This window comes from Echinops telfairi, unplaced genomic scaffold (assembly GCF_000313985.2).
Source record: "Echinops telfairi isolate 266 unplaced genomic scaffold, ASM31398v2 ScPeMD7_4;HRSCAF=17, whole genome shotgun sequence".
Lineage (NCBI taxonomy): Eukaryota > Metazoa > Chordata > Mammalia > Afrosoricida > Tenrecidae > Echinops > Echinops telfairi.
In genome coordinates, this window is record NW_022103900.1 from 38,394,530 (window position 1) to 38,411,846 (window position 17,317).

The 17,317-nt window shown below is 39.6% G+C and overlaps 1 protein-coding gene and 1 pseudogene across 1 annotated transcript; both read left to right on the forward strand.

Moving 5' to 3' along the window:
• Nucleotides 1-3,182: 3,182 nt before the first annotated feature.
• Nucleotides 3,183-3,771, forward strand: LOC101642037 (peptidyl-prolyl cis-trans isomerase F, mitochondrial-like). Its single transcript, XM_045298242.1, is given in 2 exon segments — nt 3,183-3,631; nt 3,633-3,771. Coding segments are annotated over 2 exon segments (588 nt in total).
• Nucleotides 3,772-14,500: 10,729 nt separating this feature from the next.
• Nucleotides 14,501-15,866, forward strand: LOC101642353 (annotated as a pseudogene).
• The last annotated feature ends 1,451 nt before the right edge of the window (nt 15,867-17,317 follow it).

Below are 17,317 nucleotides of genomic sequence, written 5' to 3' on the forward strand. Positions count from 1 at the left end.
GCCCTAATTGTTTGGGGTTTTATCTAGAGGTCTGTGATCCACCTTGAGTTTATTCTTGTGCATGGAGTGAGGTAAGGGTCTTGCTTCAATTTTCTGCGGGTAGATATCCATTTTTTCCAGCACCATTTATTGAAGATGGCATTTGCTTCCCATTTAATATTTTTTGGGCCCTTATCAAAGATCAGTTGCCTGTATGCTCATGTTTTTATTTCTGGGTCTTCAGCTCTTTTACATTGGTCTAAATATCTGTTATTGTGCCAATACCACACTGTTTTGACTACTGTGGCCGTATAGTACATGCTAAAGTCAGATAGGACAAGCCCTCCCACTTTGTCCTTCTTCTTGAGGAGTTCTCTGCTAATTCTGGACTTCTTCCCCCTCCATATGAAGTTGGTAATCTGTTTTTCCAATTCTTTGAAGAAGGATGGTAATATTCATATTGGGATCGCATTGAACCTATATAGTGCTTTGGGCAGAACTGACATCTTTAATATATTGAGTCTACCAATCCACAAGCATGGGATATTCTTCCATTTGTTGAGATCACTCTTGATTTCTTGAAGTAGTGTTTTATAATTTTCCTCATACAGATCTTTCTTTTTTTTAGTCAGGTATATCCCTAGGTATTTCAATTTGTGCTTTGCTATTGTAAAGAGTACTGCCTTTTTAATCGCCTCTTCTGTGACCTCAGACATCATTTTATTAACTGATCATTAATCAGGACTTGGAATGTAGACATATGAATCTAGGAAAATTTGTAGTTGTCAGAAATGAGATGGAGCAAATAAAGATCTCTATCCAAGGTGAAAGTGAGTTGATGGGGACTGTTATTGACCATCATAAATCAGAAAATCATATGGCTTACTACTCAGTGAATAGCACAATCAAGAGAAATGGAGTTACATTCATTGTCACAAAGGACATTTCAAAAATCTATCTTGAAATATAATGTTGTCTGTGATAGGATTATATCCATCCCCATTCAAGAAAATCCAATTAATACAATTTTTATTCACATTTATGCACCAACCATGAAATCTGGTGATGAGTAAATTGAGGAAATCTACCAATGGCTTCAGTCAGAAATTGCTGGAACAGGCAATCAAGATGCATTGGTTGGAATGCAATCAAGTCCTGGTTGGAATGCAAAAGTTGGAAACAAAGAGAAAGGAATAGTAGTTGACAAATATGGTCTTTGTGACAGAAATCAAGAAGCTGGAAATTTCACGATAGAATTTTGCAAGCTCAACGACTTGTTCATAGCACATGTCTTTTTTTAAACAACACAAACAGCGAGTATAAACATGGACTTCTCCAGATACAATACACAGAAGAAAAATTGATTATATGTGTACAATAAGATGACAAAGAAGCTCAATATCAGAAACTAAAACCATCCTAGGTTCTGACTGTGAAACAGACCATCATATGCAAGTTCAGGTTGGAGCTGAAGAAAATTGAAACAAGTTCATGGGAGCCAATATACAACCTTGAGTCTATCCTATCTGAATTTCAACGACATGCAAGTACAGATTTGATACTTTGAACATGAATGACAGAAGTTCTGATGAACTGGGGAAGGACTTCAAGACCATCACTCATGAAAACAGCAGGACAAACTGACAGACAAGTGGTGGAGATGTGACGTTAGAAAATCAAAAAAGGAAGCACATTCTTGGCATTCCTCCATCTGAAAAAAACTGAAGAAAAGAAATTCAAGCATTGAGTTGCAATACTGAAGAATTTTATGGGCAAAATATTCAACTCCGCAGGAAGCATTCAAAGAAAAAGGAAGGAATAGAGTCACTGTACCAAAAAAAGACCTAAGTGTTCTATCATTCAGCTCACAGCATATGATCAACAACGGAGGACTGAAGGAAGAATTGCAAAGCTGCAATGAGTTCACTAGTGAAAAACAAGGCCCCAATCACAGAATACTAATGGGATGTCTCAACCAATGAATGCAACACAGCAGGTGTTCACTCATTTATGCCAAAATTTTAGGGAGACAGCAACCTGACCAACTGAATAAAAGGAGAGATCCAAACATGTGTCCATTCCAAAAAATAAAAGAATATCATGAACCAAAGGAATGCAGACATTATCAAACAATATCACTAGTTTGCATATAGCCAAAATTTTGCTGACATTAATTCAAAAATAATTTCAGCAGTCTATCAACAAGGTACTTCCAGATTTCAAGTCAGAATCAGTGGCGAGTGGCGAACAACAGCTTCTCTTGCTGCTGTCAGATGAATCGTGGATAGAAGCACAGACTCGCAGCAAGCTGTGTGCACGTGTCTCATTAAGTATGCAAGGGGGTTTCAACTGTGTAATTAACCATAAAATATGGACTGAAAAAAGAAGTGAATTGCAGATATTTTAGTGTGATCATGCAGAACTTATACATAAACCAGGAGATAGCATTCAAACAGAACAGAGAGATACCAGTAGTTTACAATCAGAAAAAAAAAATGTCAGTTATATATTTTTGCCGTACTTAATAAATCAGTGTGCTGAGCAGCTAATCCAAGAAACTGAAGTATATGGGGGAAAAATCTAACCAAAAAAGGAATACAGAAGCACTTTATTAACTTAATGAAAACATTTCTAAGAGTGGTTTGTCTTTTAAAAAGCAGTCAACAAAGTGAGGCTTCAACTAAGTCCACAGAGAATAAACACATCAAACTGTGATCGAAGGATTGAAAATAATAAAATGCAAATATGAATGGTATCAGAGCTTCAATTGTGAACACCTAGTTTTCAGCAGGTATGTATGACAATTATTTAATCCTCAATGTAACATCCTTGCTTTTCAATACCCCAAAGTGGTCTTGTACAGCAGATTTACCCAACATCACACCACTTTTGATGATTTGACTCATGGAAGTCATGACTCTTGATTGTGGAACCAAGAAAGGAAAACCCTGTCAGTCTTTCTCCATTTACCATGATGTGACCTATAGGTCCAGCGGTAACGGTTTTGTCTTCTTTAGTTGCAGCACATACTGAAAGCTGCAAACCTTGATCTTCATCAGCAAATGTTTCAAGTCCTCCTCTCTTTCAGCAGTAGGTTGTCATCTGCATATCACAGGTTATTAATAAGCCTTCTTCCAACTCGGCCTTCTGGGCTCGCGTGCGTCTCTGGCGGTAGATAGGCTCCTGCCCAACCAGCGCCCTCGATGCTGACGCTGCGCTGGCTTGGCCCGCACTCAGTCCCGCGTCTCCCCGCAGTCCATGCCCGCAGCAGTGACGCGCGCCACCAGTCCTCTCCCTCCTCCGGGAACCTACTCGTGTACCTGGACGTAGGCGCAGACGGGCAGCTGCTTGGCAGCGTGGTGCTAGAGCTAAAAGCAGATGTCGTGTCAAAGACTGCAGAAAACTTCAGAGTCCTGTGTACTGGTGAGAAGGGTTTTGGCTACAAAGGCTCAACTTTCCACCGGGTGATTCCCTCCTTCATGTGCCAGGCAGGCGACTTCACCAACCACAATGGCACAGGTGGAAAGTCTATTTATGGAAGCCGCTTTCCTGATGAGAACTTAACGCTGAAACATGTGGGAGCACGTGTCCTGTCCATGGCGAATGCTGGCCCAAACGCCAATGGCTCCCAGTTCTTGATTTTCACTATCAAGAGGTTGGCTGGATGGCAAATAGTTGTATTCGGCCACGTCAGAGGGCATGGATGTTGTGAAGAAAATCGAATCTTTTGGCTATAAGAACGGGAAGACATCCAAGAAGATTGTCATCACAGACTGTGGCCAGCTGAGCTAACCTGCAGCCAGAAGTGCTAAAGTGATAGCAGCCGTGCAGGAGTGTTGACTCATCTGGGTAATGGCTTGGGGGTCTCCGTGAAGAGCGTGCGAGTTGCTTACTGCTTGCTGAGCCACCACCGTGTGCCTCTCAGGAATACCAGCCCTCTGCCTCTCCAGTGTCCACCTTCCTCATGGCCATTCTTACAGGCCCATGTAGCCAGGGGGCAAGCAGTGGCTTTGATAGCCTGGCCCAAGTTCAACTATGCTTTCAACAGTGGTTGAAAGTGGCACCAATGGCATAACAGGGGAGATTTTTCTCTGACATATAACTTTCCTGATTTAAAAACATGCAGTATTGCCTTACTCTATTTGCACAACTTCCCCTTGATTCATGTACAAGTTCCATGTGAACACTATGAAGTGTTCTGGGATTTCTATTCTTCTCAAGTCTATCCGTACTGTCTTACGATCCAAGGAGTCAGATACCTTAGCATAGTCAATAGAACAACAGTAGATATATTTATGGAATTCTCTGCTTTCAGTTAAGAGCTATCTTACATCAGCAATGATATGCCTTGTACCATGTCCTTTTTCTGAATCTGGCCTGAATCTGCACCTTCACAATGACTGCTGCAACTGGTTTTGGATGATATTCAGCAAAACTTTGCTTTAATATCATATAAATGATATGATTCTATAATTTGACCATTCTGTGTGTCACCTTTCTTTGGAATAGGTACAAATATGGATCTCATCCAGTCCGATGTCTTGCAGGGCTTCATCAGCTTGTTGACACATTTCGATTGACTCCATCAATTCCGGAAGCCTTGTTTTGGGCTAATGTTTCAATGCAGCTTGAGTTTCTTCTTTCAGCACCAATTGTTCTTGTTCATATGATACCTCTTGAAAAAGTTGAAAGTCGATTAGTTCTGAAAGTCGACTAGTTCTTTTTGGTACTCTGTGCATTCTTTTCATCTTCTTTTGATGCTTCCTGTACTATTAATTATTTTTCCCAGAGAATATCATGCATAGATTCAAAACATTGCAAATGCCTAAAGCCTAATGAATTGAAGTTGATATTGTCAGAGATACTGTGTAGGTCCCTCGGGCTGGAAGGCATTCTCGATGTGACTGAGAAGGGGCTGCTGTCTGAAAGTAGAGTCGCCCACAGTGAGGTGAATGGAGGAAAGCCTGTGGGGTAGGGTCTTCAGGATCTTCAATGGACTACCTTTCATTGTAATTAAAGGTAAGAAAAAAACAGCTGCAACTATATAATAGTGAGAACCTGGAATGTATAAGCTATGATTGTTAGAAAAGTGGAAGTACCCAAAAATGAAATGGAACATATAAAGATCCACTCCATAGACATTAGTGAAGTTGAAGAAAATGAAATCAAGTTCACAAGAGCCGAAATGCAACTTTGAGTCTATCTCACCTGAATTTTCAGAACATCTCAAGAACAGGTTTGCTTCATTGAACACTAATGGGAGAAAACCTAATGAGCTTTGAGAGGATATCAAGCACATGATTCATATATATGCAAAAAGTCATTAAAAAGACAAGAAAAAAAGGAAAAATCAAACTGGATGTCAGAAGAGACTCTGAAAGTTGCTGTTAGTCATAGAGTAGCTAAGGCAAATGGAAGAAATTATGACATTAAAGAGCAGAAATTTTCAAAGGGCAGTTTGAGAAGGCAAAGTAAAATATTATAACTAAATGTATAAATATTGTCCAGTCATATAAACAGTTTAATCTGTACAAGTCAATAACCCATGTATTGTGATTTGAAGTTAGCCTACACTTATTTAATTTCTCTCTCTCAATAGTGTTTTAAATATATTACCATGGGCTAAATCAATGACACTATAAACAGAAGAACCTTATGCTCCAGGGAGATGATTGATGTGGTTCTCTACCATAAAATCACAAAGATGTCTCTCAGGTGAACCAGAGGCAGATAGAAAACATAGATTTAGGGATAGCTTTGGGGGTTGCAGTTAAGCCTAGCTCTAATCCAAAAAACGTTTAGCCCTGCTCCATACACACCCTCATAAAGGAAATATGTAAGCATGTGGTGAAGAAATTAGATGGTCCCTGGTGTGGGAGTTACATAATCTTGTGTCAACTTGAGAATATTAAGAGTGAAGGGGTAGAGTCTAGCCTGTCAATCAGGTCGCAGCTTGATGGGAGATAAATAGCTCACTGGAGGCCAGACACTCTCTCTGCTTCATCTTCCTGCTGACAAGCCACTTGGAGTTACACTCCAGGGTCCTGGAGCTGGAGGGTCCATATGGAGACCCACACCAGCACTGAGATGCTTCCACCACCACTAGATACACAAGACTTTCCCACCACTGCTTGTGATCTTTCTGCATTCGGCATTATTGCATGGCTGCATGAGTCTGAAGAGGAATTTATAGACTGGTATCAGATATATGGGCTATGATTGGACTTATGAACTTAATCTGGCCTGGGCTGGGATGTTTTCTCAATATACAATTGCTCTTTGATATAAAGTTCTCTTTTACACACATATCCGTGTCTGTGAATTTGTTTCTCTAGTCAACCCAAACTAACACACCTGGCAATCAGAAAGAATAGCATCTAGGGGTTTAAAAGATTTTTTTTAAAAACAAGTAGCCATCTAAATGAGATGTCAACCAAGCCCACGTGGAAGAAGCACACCAGCATCTGTGATCCAAGGATTGTAAATTATATAACCCAAATCTAAAGGAGGAAATTATATCAGAGCTTAAATTGTGAAATTCTGGTTTGCAGATGGCTATGGAGGACAATGGAAGCCCAAAATACATTCACCAGATCTACACATGGAATAAGCCTTCAGTGATTCCCCTCTGACCATCATTCAGGGGTGGGAATAATCTGGTTATCAGACAGAGTATTGAAGAGATGATCATAGTAGATTTAAATGATGAATCTGACTTGAATAATTTAAACCTTGTTATTTAATCTCCCTTTTGACATACTTTGAGCTTGTTTTGATTTTTAATATTTTCTGTTGTTTTTTGTTTTTTCATATTGGTGCTTATCTCTCTCGTACTTTGTTATTGTGGTAGCATTCGTGACTCTCTTTTAAGTGTCTTTCTGTGTTTTCAGCACATGAAACCCAGGATAGGTGAATCTGCAGAGACAATAACTAGAGTAAGTTTCCTGGGGGTTCTAGCAGGGGAGTGGGGACAATGGGGAGTACCAGAAGGAAAAATATGTTTTGGAAATGATTGTGGTAGTCATTGTATAACACTGCTTTATATGACTTCTCTATTGAATGCTACGATGTCTGAATGATGTCCTAATAAAATGGTTTGAAAAAAATTTTTTAATTAAATAAATGTGCAAAGACCTAGAATAAGAAAACCAAAAGGAGGAACATACTCAGCATATTTGAAACTCATTGAACTCAAGAAAAATTTCGAGCCTCAACTTACAATATTGAAAGATTCTATGGGGGAGAAATATATATATATATATATAGACATGACAGACAGAGCACACACAAGTCAAATAGGCTACAGTTGTGGAAGGAGAGTATGGCAAAGCTCAATATCAATGTTACATATTATAAAGTCAATAGAGGCACTAGACTTCCCAACTTTAATCTCTTATTATTAATAAGTAAGGTTTTCAGACATTTTATCTCCTGATAAAATTGTTTCTCAGAATAGAATGTCACCTACTTCTTAGCTTAGGATAGAAAATATCTGTTTTTAACCTTACATCCTAGTGCATATGATGAATTACCTATCTGAACCCACTGATATTGAGTGTAGTCTGATTCCGTGGAGCTCTCTGGGACAAGGTAGAATTCTCCTAGTGTCTCCAAGGCTGTAAAATGTTACAAACAAAAGCAGACTGGTTAGTTCTAACTGCTGGTTAGTTAAAGTGGCTGGTTAGTTCTAACTGCTGACCTTTTGGGTAACAAACCAGGATTTTTACCACTGTACCACCAGGGATTCATGATGAACTGTATCAAAGAAAAGAGAGTTACCTTTCTTTCTCTTAATTGAATAGTTTGATTTTATTGTCAAAAATATGAAGACTAAAAGTAAACAATCTCAAATTCTTTGGACATAGTATATTTTCAGTATATAAGTAATATGTGATGAATAGTATTCTAAATGTGATTTGGATTTTCATGTTGGATGACTTGAAAATGTTTAGTTCTCTCTCCAGATTAAACTGTAAATGGCAAAAAAAGAAGGGATAGGGTTTCCACTTAGTGATTGTATTTTCCCCCTGTGTTTTATGCTGTCCCTAATTGATTAGATAAACAGTGTTTGGGACTTTCTGCTAGCCAATGCAAAAGCAAAAGAAAACAAACAAACAAACACAGCCAGTCCCTAGCTCATTCCCTGCTCCAGTGACATGCTCTCTTTCACATGCTCTAAGAGAGTGATGCTTACGGATTACCTTCTCCGTGAAGAGCAAGTGCATGGAGGGTCTCCATATTAGATTTGGCTCCTCCAGTTACTTCCCCTAATAGTCCACGTGTTTGGCTATGTTCTAATGCAGCGCTTGCTAGTTTTCCTTCCTTGTGCTTTCCTGTTCTCTAAGCCCTTGTCTTTGTTCTTTTTCTCCTTTTTTACTTCTCCCAGAATGTATTGAAAAATTATTTTATAACAATGATGTCTGCCACTTCCTTGCAGACCCCTTCTTTCCTTCAGATCCCCACATTAGCTGCATTCAGCCAGTGAAAGACTGAAGCCATGGCTTCAATCTTTAGTTAAGAAACTAATTAGTTAAGAAACGAATGTGCTTTGCTTCAAAATGTCTAAGGTTTCAGCACAAGTAACATTCTGCATAAGAACTACTTCTACACTTCGAGGGCTCCCTATGAAAAGAAGAACTATGTTTTAAAGCAAGGGTCAACATTCTTTGAGTGCAGGGAAATTAGGATTATAATCATTTTGTTGTTCCATTTTTTTAATCTAACAAATCCCCATTTCGTGCTATAGAAATTCCAGCTATTATGAGACTTCAAGTATAATGTTGGTGCTTTTTAGAGACAACCCCTAAATAATATGCTTCTGTAAGTTACTCTCCAATCCTGTCTATATGTTTCCCAGTCCCACAGAACACTCGGTTGTCTTATTCATACTCAGCTTATGTAAGAAATAAAAGGCTTCATTTCTCTTTAGTGCTTAGTATTTCGGAAATTGTCAAATTGGTGTAAAGGATAATCCACTGCTGATTGATGGGGCATTTCAGTCAGTACTGAGGAGTGACTGAGCACGTTTTGTTCGTTGCTTATTGTGTAAGATAAGCATCATACGGCTGGCAGAATCCTGGAAACCCAGAGGGAAAGCAGAGTTTCTGATAGCACTTTTTGAGTACAAGCATCTGGTAGTGTCTTCATTGAACGAGATCAGATATGAATAAAGCCAGTATTCTCAACTTGCCAGCTGATGCTTAGCTCTTGAGTAAATGAGGCACTTATTTTATCTCCTCTTCATTCCCTGAATAAATGCCTTTTGTATGAATAAAGTGTATGCATCTCTTTTTATCCTTTTACATCATTTTTGACACCTCTGTTCTATCAGCATCCAGGGGAACACTCCCAAGCTAAAGATGGCAAGGGAAACGTCCTAGAATACATAGAAATGCAGCACTGGACTTTAAAATGTACTATGTTTCCACTATGAAACTCGTGTGAAATTTAAATAATTTCTCATTCCAGCATTCATTTATACATAAACCCCAATCTTAATGTAAGTGATATTTCTACATGGACACAAGTTTTCTTCTCCATTCTCTTTCAGATATGCTCTTTAGAAGTCTCTATCAAACAAACAAACAAAAAAGAAGTCTCTCTCATCAGCCATTTACACCTCAGTGGATGTTATCACTTGCCATCTCTGGGAGTTCTTTGAAGACTAAACTCATAGCTGATTATACAATTGAAGATCTGAACACTAATTAAATGATTCCTTCTAAAACTTTTATTTACACACAAATCAGCTGAGGCTTGTTAAACAGCAATTTCTGTTTCAGTAGGTTTGAGGTGATGTTTTGTAAGAACTATGATTTCTTGTGTCCTTTAACATATTTGAGTCTCACAGGGCTGCAGAGACTTCCGCTTTTTCTAGATATGCCTTTAATCAATGAGATAGGTTTCCCCTAAGACTAGTTTTCTTACCAGGGATTCAACTGCACTCCATCTGAACCGCAACCTGTTTCATTTCCTTACCAGCAGGTGAAAGGATTTAAGCCCATCAATCAATATCATCCCACAGGAATCAGAGACCATTGTACTCTCATTACTACAAAGGCTGGTTCCCACAGTCCCATAGACTTTGTCTCTCAGGTCAACACTTGTGTGGCTTGACATGGAGTGTGCTTTCCTCTTTCCTCGGGTTGTGTGAATGTGAGACGAACAAACTGACATCCATCTGTTCAGTGCCAGGTGCTGTGTGTTTGGTCATTCTCAGAATCCTAGAGTAGAGTGTCAAGATGAAGAAAGCAGATGGAAATTGAGATTCTGTATTTCTAACAATTTCCCAGGAGCTACCCGAGCTCCTCTGAGTTGCAAAAGTGGATATATAGAGTTTATTAAACCCACTGTAAATTAACATCACTTGAGGAGTTTGAAAATAATCCAACCCAACAGACGAAACCAGAGCTCCAACTTTTGAACCCAAGTATAAATATGTTTAAGGTATCCTCATTGATTCTAGTGCATATCACAGTTTGAAACATATGCTGGTAAGAAAATTTTAACACTGTGAAAAATGAAAAGGAACACATAAAGATTGGTATTCTAGGCTCCACGAATTGATGGAATATCACTGAAATGTTTTAACCAGCTGATGAAACACTGGAAGCACTCCCTCTCATCTATGCCAGAAAATTTGGAAGACAATGACTTGGCCAACTGACTGGAAGAGATCCATATTTGTACCCTTTCCCAAGAAAGATGACCCAACAGAATGCTGAAAATATAGAATATTATCACTGGTATCACATGCAAGTAAATTTTTGCTGAAGATCATCCAACAACAATTGCAGCAGTACATTGACATTGAGATGCCATAAACTCTGGCTGGATTCAGAAGAGGATGTGGAACAAGGGAGATCATTGCTGATGCTAGGTGGGTCTTGTCTGAAAGTAGAGAATACCAGATGTTTACTTATGTTTTATTGATTCTGAAAAGGCATTTGAGTATGTGGATCATAACAAACTATAGATAACCTTGAGAAGAATGGGAATTCTAGAACATTTTATTTGTGCATCTGGAACCTACATATGGATCAAGATGCATTTTATCCATGATTCCAGAACAAGGAATACTGAAGTGTTTAAAATCAGGAACGGTGTTTGTCAGTTTAGATTTTTCTCACTAATACTTATACAATCTATATGCTGAGCAAATCATAAGAGAAGCTGGATTATATGAAGAAGAATGTGCCATCAGGTTTTGAGGAAACTTTATTAATCATCTTTCATATGCAGATGATACACCCTTGCTTGCTGAAAGTGAGGAGGACTTGAAGCACTTGCTGATGAAGATCAAGGATTGCAGCCTTCAGTAGTGGACTACAACTCAATGTAAAGAAAACCTAAATCCTCACAAATGGACCAATAGGTAACATCAGGATACATGGATTTTAAAATTGTCAATTGTTTCTTCTTGTGTGGATCCACAATCAGTTCTCATGGAAGCAAAATCCAAGAGATCAAACAATTCATTGCATTGGAAAATCTGCTTCTCAAGACCTCTTTGGGTGAGGACTACAGTATGTCTGACCAAAGCTCACTGCGATGAGTGGATGTCAACTCACAGAGACCCTACAGGTCAGAGTAGAACTGCCCGTATGTGTTTCCAAGGCACAGCATTGTCAATCACTTCCTAGGCAGGTATAAGTTGGACATTGAATGAGGAAGACAGAAGAATTGCTGCATTGGAAGTTTGCTGTTGGTGAAGAATATTGAAAGTACCATGGACCGCCAAAGAACAAACATCTATCTTGGAAGAAGTAAAGCCAGAATGCTCCTTAGAAGCAAAGACAACATGACATTTGTCTAACATACTTTGGCCATGTCATCTGGAGAGACTGGGAAAGGACACCGTGCTCTCGGTAAAGCAGAAGGACATTGAAAAAGAGGAAGCTTCTCAACAAGATGGATTGATACAGCGGCTGCAACAATGGGCGCAAACATCAGAACAATTGTAAGGCTAGCACAAGACGAGGCAGTGGTTACTTCTGCTGTACATCGTTGGGGTAACTATGGGTCAGAATTAACTGGATGGCACCTAACAACTACAAGGATACAGGTTTGTACCCTGAAGCAGTAGAGCCACTTTAGCAATTAGAGATAAAAAGGACATTTATTAGAATAGGACATTAGCGGCGAGACCAGTAACAATGAAGGCTGTTCACACACTCCTCATTTTTGCTCAGAATATATAAATTTTCTGAACTTTTTCTTTGGAATTTACATCCAGTACTTCCCCAAGTGTTTGATATCATTCTGCTTTTCAGAGTGCAATTTTTGGCTACTAACAAGCAAACAGATGTAATGATAATCTCAGGATGTCTCTGATAACTAACCAAACAGAAAGCATTAGCTTTGGGGCCACTAACCGCCAGCTTTGGGGCCACTAACCGCCAGGGGAGTCAAATAAGAAAGGAGTCTCCGAGTTCTTTGGAGCGCCCATTCTGGAGACATCTGCACTAACATATTTGCCTCTGAGTGATGTAGAAAGTGATAAATGTTTTAAAGGGCCTAAGGTCGGGATTAGGGAAAGCCTGGTATAAATTAGGCTAACTGAAAAGAGCAAAACATGTGTGAGTTAATCTAGCTAGAGTAACTAAGTTAGATCAGACAAACAAAAATATAGGCAATTTGTCACCAAATTACCTGCCCTGCAAAAAATATTAACAGAAGGACTCGGGGATAAAGAAAGTGATCCAGGTCAGAAACAGAGCTATGCATCAAGAACAGGAGTAGTCTCTAAGAATTAAATGAAGCTCACTTAAAATCTTTCATTTTTCCTCTTCCTAACTGACCTATGAATTGGAATTAACTGTATGTCAGTGTTTATTTTTTCCAATTAATCTAACAGCGAACACCTTATTTAATGTAACAGTAGCCTAATTCACAACAATGGATATACAAAAGGTAGTATATACAAAGAATGCATATACTCAGTTCAAAAGTACAATAAAGCATGCTACAATATGAATGAAACTTGAAAATAGTATGCTGTGTAAAATAAGTCAGTCACAAATGGATGAGTACTGTATGACCTGACTTACGAAAAAGGCAAGAGCACTCAAATGGATAGAAACCAAGGTTTATTTATAATTACCAACAGAAGGAAGAGGAACAGGGGAGTCATTGTGTATGAGACAAAGGCTTTCTGTTTATAGTAATAGAAATGTAACATTGACAAAAGGAACAAAGTCCATTGATCTAAATGATTATCAATATGCTGTACAACAGTAGAAGGTTAAATTGGCAAATAATTTTATAATAACACTAAAAAGAGCAACAGCTGATGCTGCTTATGTATAACTAAACATCTTCATGGGAGTTAGCATTATTTTTAGTACTCTGGTCTATATCTTCATATCATAGTTCATTGCATTAGCACCTTGACTCTTTTTTTTTTCTTTCTTTATTTTGATTTTATTTTATTTTTTTAAAACATTTTATTAGGGGCTCATACAACTGTTATCGCAATCCATACACACATCAATTGTGTAAAGTGCATTTGTACATCATTCTCAAAACATTTTCTCTCCACTGAAACCCCCAACATTAGGTCCTCATTTTCCCCTCCCTCCCCGCTCCCCCCTCCCTCATGAGCCCTTGAGGGTATTTTGTCATATCTTGCCCTGTCGGACAAGCACCTTGACTCTTAAAAACTAGTAAGAAACCACCCAAGTTAAAGAAAAAAAAGTCTTTATTGGCCTGTAGCAACTGAGTAGGAAGGAAATTCAGCAATAGGAGTAGAAAATGGCATATGGCGGCTAATTGCCATCAAGAACCCCATGGATTAGATCGTGCCTGGCTATGTTTGGACTTAAAATTTTGTATATAAGAATCTTGATCAAAAATATATATATAATTTCAAATTTTCACGAAATACATATTTTATGGGGTTACTGAGACTGATAAAACCTATATTATATTGCCTGCCAATCCCGGAAGCCATCAGTGGGCTGCTGCCTAGGACTCATTCAGCCGACCTGGGGTTCATTCAGCGTGGCATTTTCCACTCTGTGGTCTCCAGCTTCGTCTTCTTGCTCTCTGTCATATGCCCCTGCAGCTACAGGAGAAAATCTTTAAATTTTTAAATGAACTCCCCAAATCCCAGGAATTCTTCTTAAAAACAGATAATAGTTTAAAGACCGTCTGCATTGACCGCTGTTCTTTTAAACATCAAATTGACAACAGCGCAAAAGATTGGCAGGAAAGGTTAAGAGGCAATGGGAGTATGTCAATTAGGGAGGAACAAGTCAGAAAAGGAGAGTGAGAATGATTTTACAGTTTGAACAATGTAATCAGTGTCAGGAAATGATCCTAGTAGAAATTGCTGACTTTGTATATATGTTGCTAGGTCTATTAAAAATAAATAAATAGCTCTCTGCTCCCACCGCTGATTTCAGAGGCGCAGAGAGGGGCCGCACCGCGATCTCCTGCTGTGTCGCGATCTCCTGCTGCTCAGTCCGTGTCCCCTGGAGCTGCGGCTCCCCTTCCGCAGGCCAGGCCGCTGCTTACCTTCATGGAAGTAACGGAAGGACCTCTCCACCAGGTTCATCAACAGAACAGACAAGCAGACCACTTATTAGCTACCGAGAAAGACGAAGAGGCTATTTCTTGTCACACAGAAAGCTGCTGCATATCTTTCTGAAGCCATGAAATTGACACAGTCTGGGCAGGCCCATTTGTCCCGGGGAATTGTGACGGGATATCCGCAGCAAGCAGCTCCTGCTCTTCCAGGGGAGGTGGAGGAGGGCGACTTGCGTGAGTGATGACGGCCTCGCAGAACTTCCTTGCATGACGTGGAACTACCTTGCAAGACGTGGACACCAGAAACTCCATTTTGGACGAGAAATGAAAGTATAATGTGCAGGCCCAGCCTAAATGTCAAGCCACTTCCAAGAACCAACAGATGGCCTGAAGAGCCGCCCCAGAAAGTCTGAGGAACCCCGAAAAGACTTGGCTGGACGCCGGGGAATTTCCAGAATGACACTGACTTTTCAGAGAGCTAGGAAGCAAGGAGACATCAACTCCTGTGCTCTCCAACCCGGCCCCGGGTGAGTACACCGATGAAGGCAATGCTCATGGGGACTACGGTGCTAACATGATAATGTATGTGTTGCCCTCTCACTCTAATATTTGCCCTGATGCTCTTATACTTAATAGTTTAAGTTAATTTGAAGATTATTAGATTGTTTGGTGTATGTTTGCAGTGAATAAACCAAACATTCGAAAATCTCAAAGAGCGTTAAGTAGTTATTGATCGCGACACTCGTGACATAGAGGAAAGATGGAAAGCCCAGAAGAACACAGGCAAGGATGTAGCCACCCACCTTCAGGCACCTCACAAGCCCTCTGTTGAGAATGCGGAGGGCCAGAGCCTACTTCTTTCTCAGAAGTACAGAACGCCCACAGAGAGACGCCTGTCTGAAGTTCTGGGGGGTCTTGACAGGGATCCAGACACACTACTGTTTTACAGCAGAAGACTGAGCCAGAAGAATCATGTATTAGAAGCAAAGCCCCCAAAGATGATAAAACAATTAGAGAGGAGTAGGCAACCCAAACTGTCTGTCGATTTGAAGAGGCATGTGGAATTCTTTGTGGCTGATAACGAAAGATTGCAGAAAGAAGATAAACAACTGAAAGCAGACAAGGCCAGACTTCTACAATGTCCAATAGAAAAGGAGTTGGATGTAGATACTGATTTTGCAGAAAACTCAGAATCATAGAGCTTGCCACCACATTCGGAAACCTCTACAGCCTCTTCTACCTGGTAGAAGTTTGCAACAAGTACTGGGAGAGCCAAGAAAATTCCAATTTCCAATCACCCTTCCTTGAATTTCCCATCTCCAGAACTTCCCCTCACGGAGCTCAGGATTAATGAGTAACTGAAATAAATGGCCATAGAAGAGGAATGAATAATCCAGAGAAAGAGCTAAAGGGAAAAGCTCATGCCAGAGTAGCCCTAGAGCTGCAGCTCCATCTGGCACAACTGTAGAAGAGGCTTTGCCAGGGCTGGGGAAGCACTGTGAAATATGTTACATATCTGATCCCCTGACTTGAGGTAATGATTCCAGACTTAGCAGACACTAAACTCTCAGAGGTTCACTTTGACTTGATACAAATCAAATGGTTACCTGGATTTTTTTTTTTCAAACAGCAATTTCTTATCAGCAGGGTTAAAATGTATAAAAACATGCTATGTGCAATTAATCTATAATGCCATAAATTACAAAGCAAATCTAAATAAGATGGCCTGATGGGGCTGCCTTGTATTTGAAACATGCTTTCTATCATGCATTGATAGCATGAATTTGTTATGCACATTTTGTCTCTTTAAATGGAGTGTGAGATACGTGCCTTTCTAGATGAAACTATATGTGCTACACTTTGACTACTCATAATAATAACCTCAAAACTATCAAAAGAAATACATAAATTTTAATTCTATGAAGGACCCAAATTCTTAGTTATCCTTTTTTTTAAAAAAAAAAAGACCAGTTTACATAATTAATCAGGGTGCATTTAAGTTATAATTTTTGCTTATTGTATAATGCATCACTTGAAAATGTTAAGGAAATATATTTTTGTTTTAATGATGCATGAGTGAAAGTAACGCTAGTTGGCAGTATTTGGTTATAAGAAAATCAATAAAGTAATTGTGTTTTACACCCTTGTTGAATGTGGTTGGTAGTTAAGAGGCACGTTTTATATGACCTCTGCTGGTTGTAAAGTTTGAATATGAGTTTGCAGAGACGCTATCAAATGATTAATTTTGGTGTAGTCACTATCTTCCTCAGTGATTTGCTTTCAGCTAGGAAATAGACAGAAATTCTTGGGGTTTCAACGTGTTCCCAAATGCTCAGGGCTACTCGAGGATAGGGAGCTGTTCTTGTGGCACCCAAGGCCAGGAGCCTTGCCTCGGCATTCTCCATACAGAGTCTGAGACTGTTCCGGGGCTGGGAAGGGGAGGAGGCAGAGGAGGATGTAAGCACAACATCTGGGCACAAGCCATTGGGTGTATTTAAAGCATGGACTCAACTTCCTGGGAGGAATGACAGGGTGACAGAAATACGGAGGAACTGCCTCCTAGGAGGGAATCAAGGAGAGTTGGTAGGTTGAGGGAGTGGGTTGGGCTCACATGCTTCGGTGATGAAACTAGTATGACTGGAATCAGAGGAAGCGAACCATTCAGAGATCATTTTTTTCCTGTCTCATCTTGATAACAGATCAGGTATCAGGCATCAAAGACAAAAAAAAAAAAGCATAACATTGTGAATGAGGGGGAGTGCAGAGTGGGGACCCAGGGCCCATCCGGGGGAAATTGGACATCCCCTTG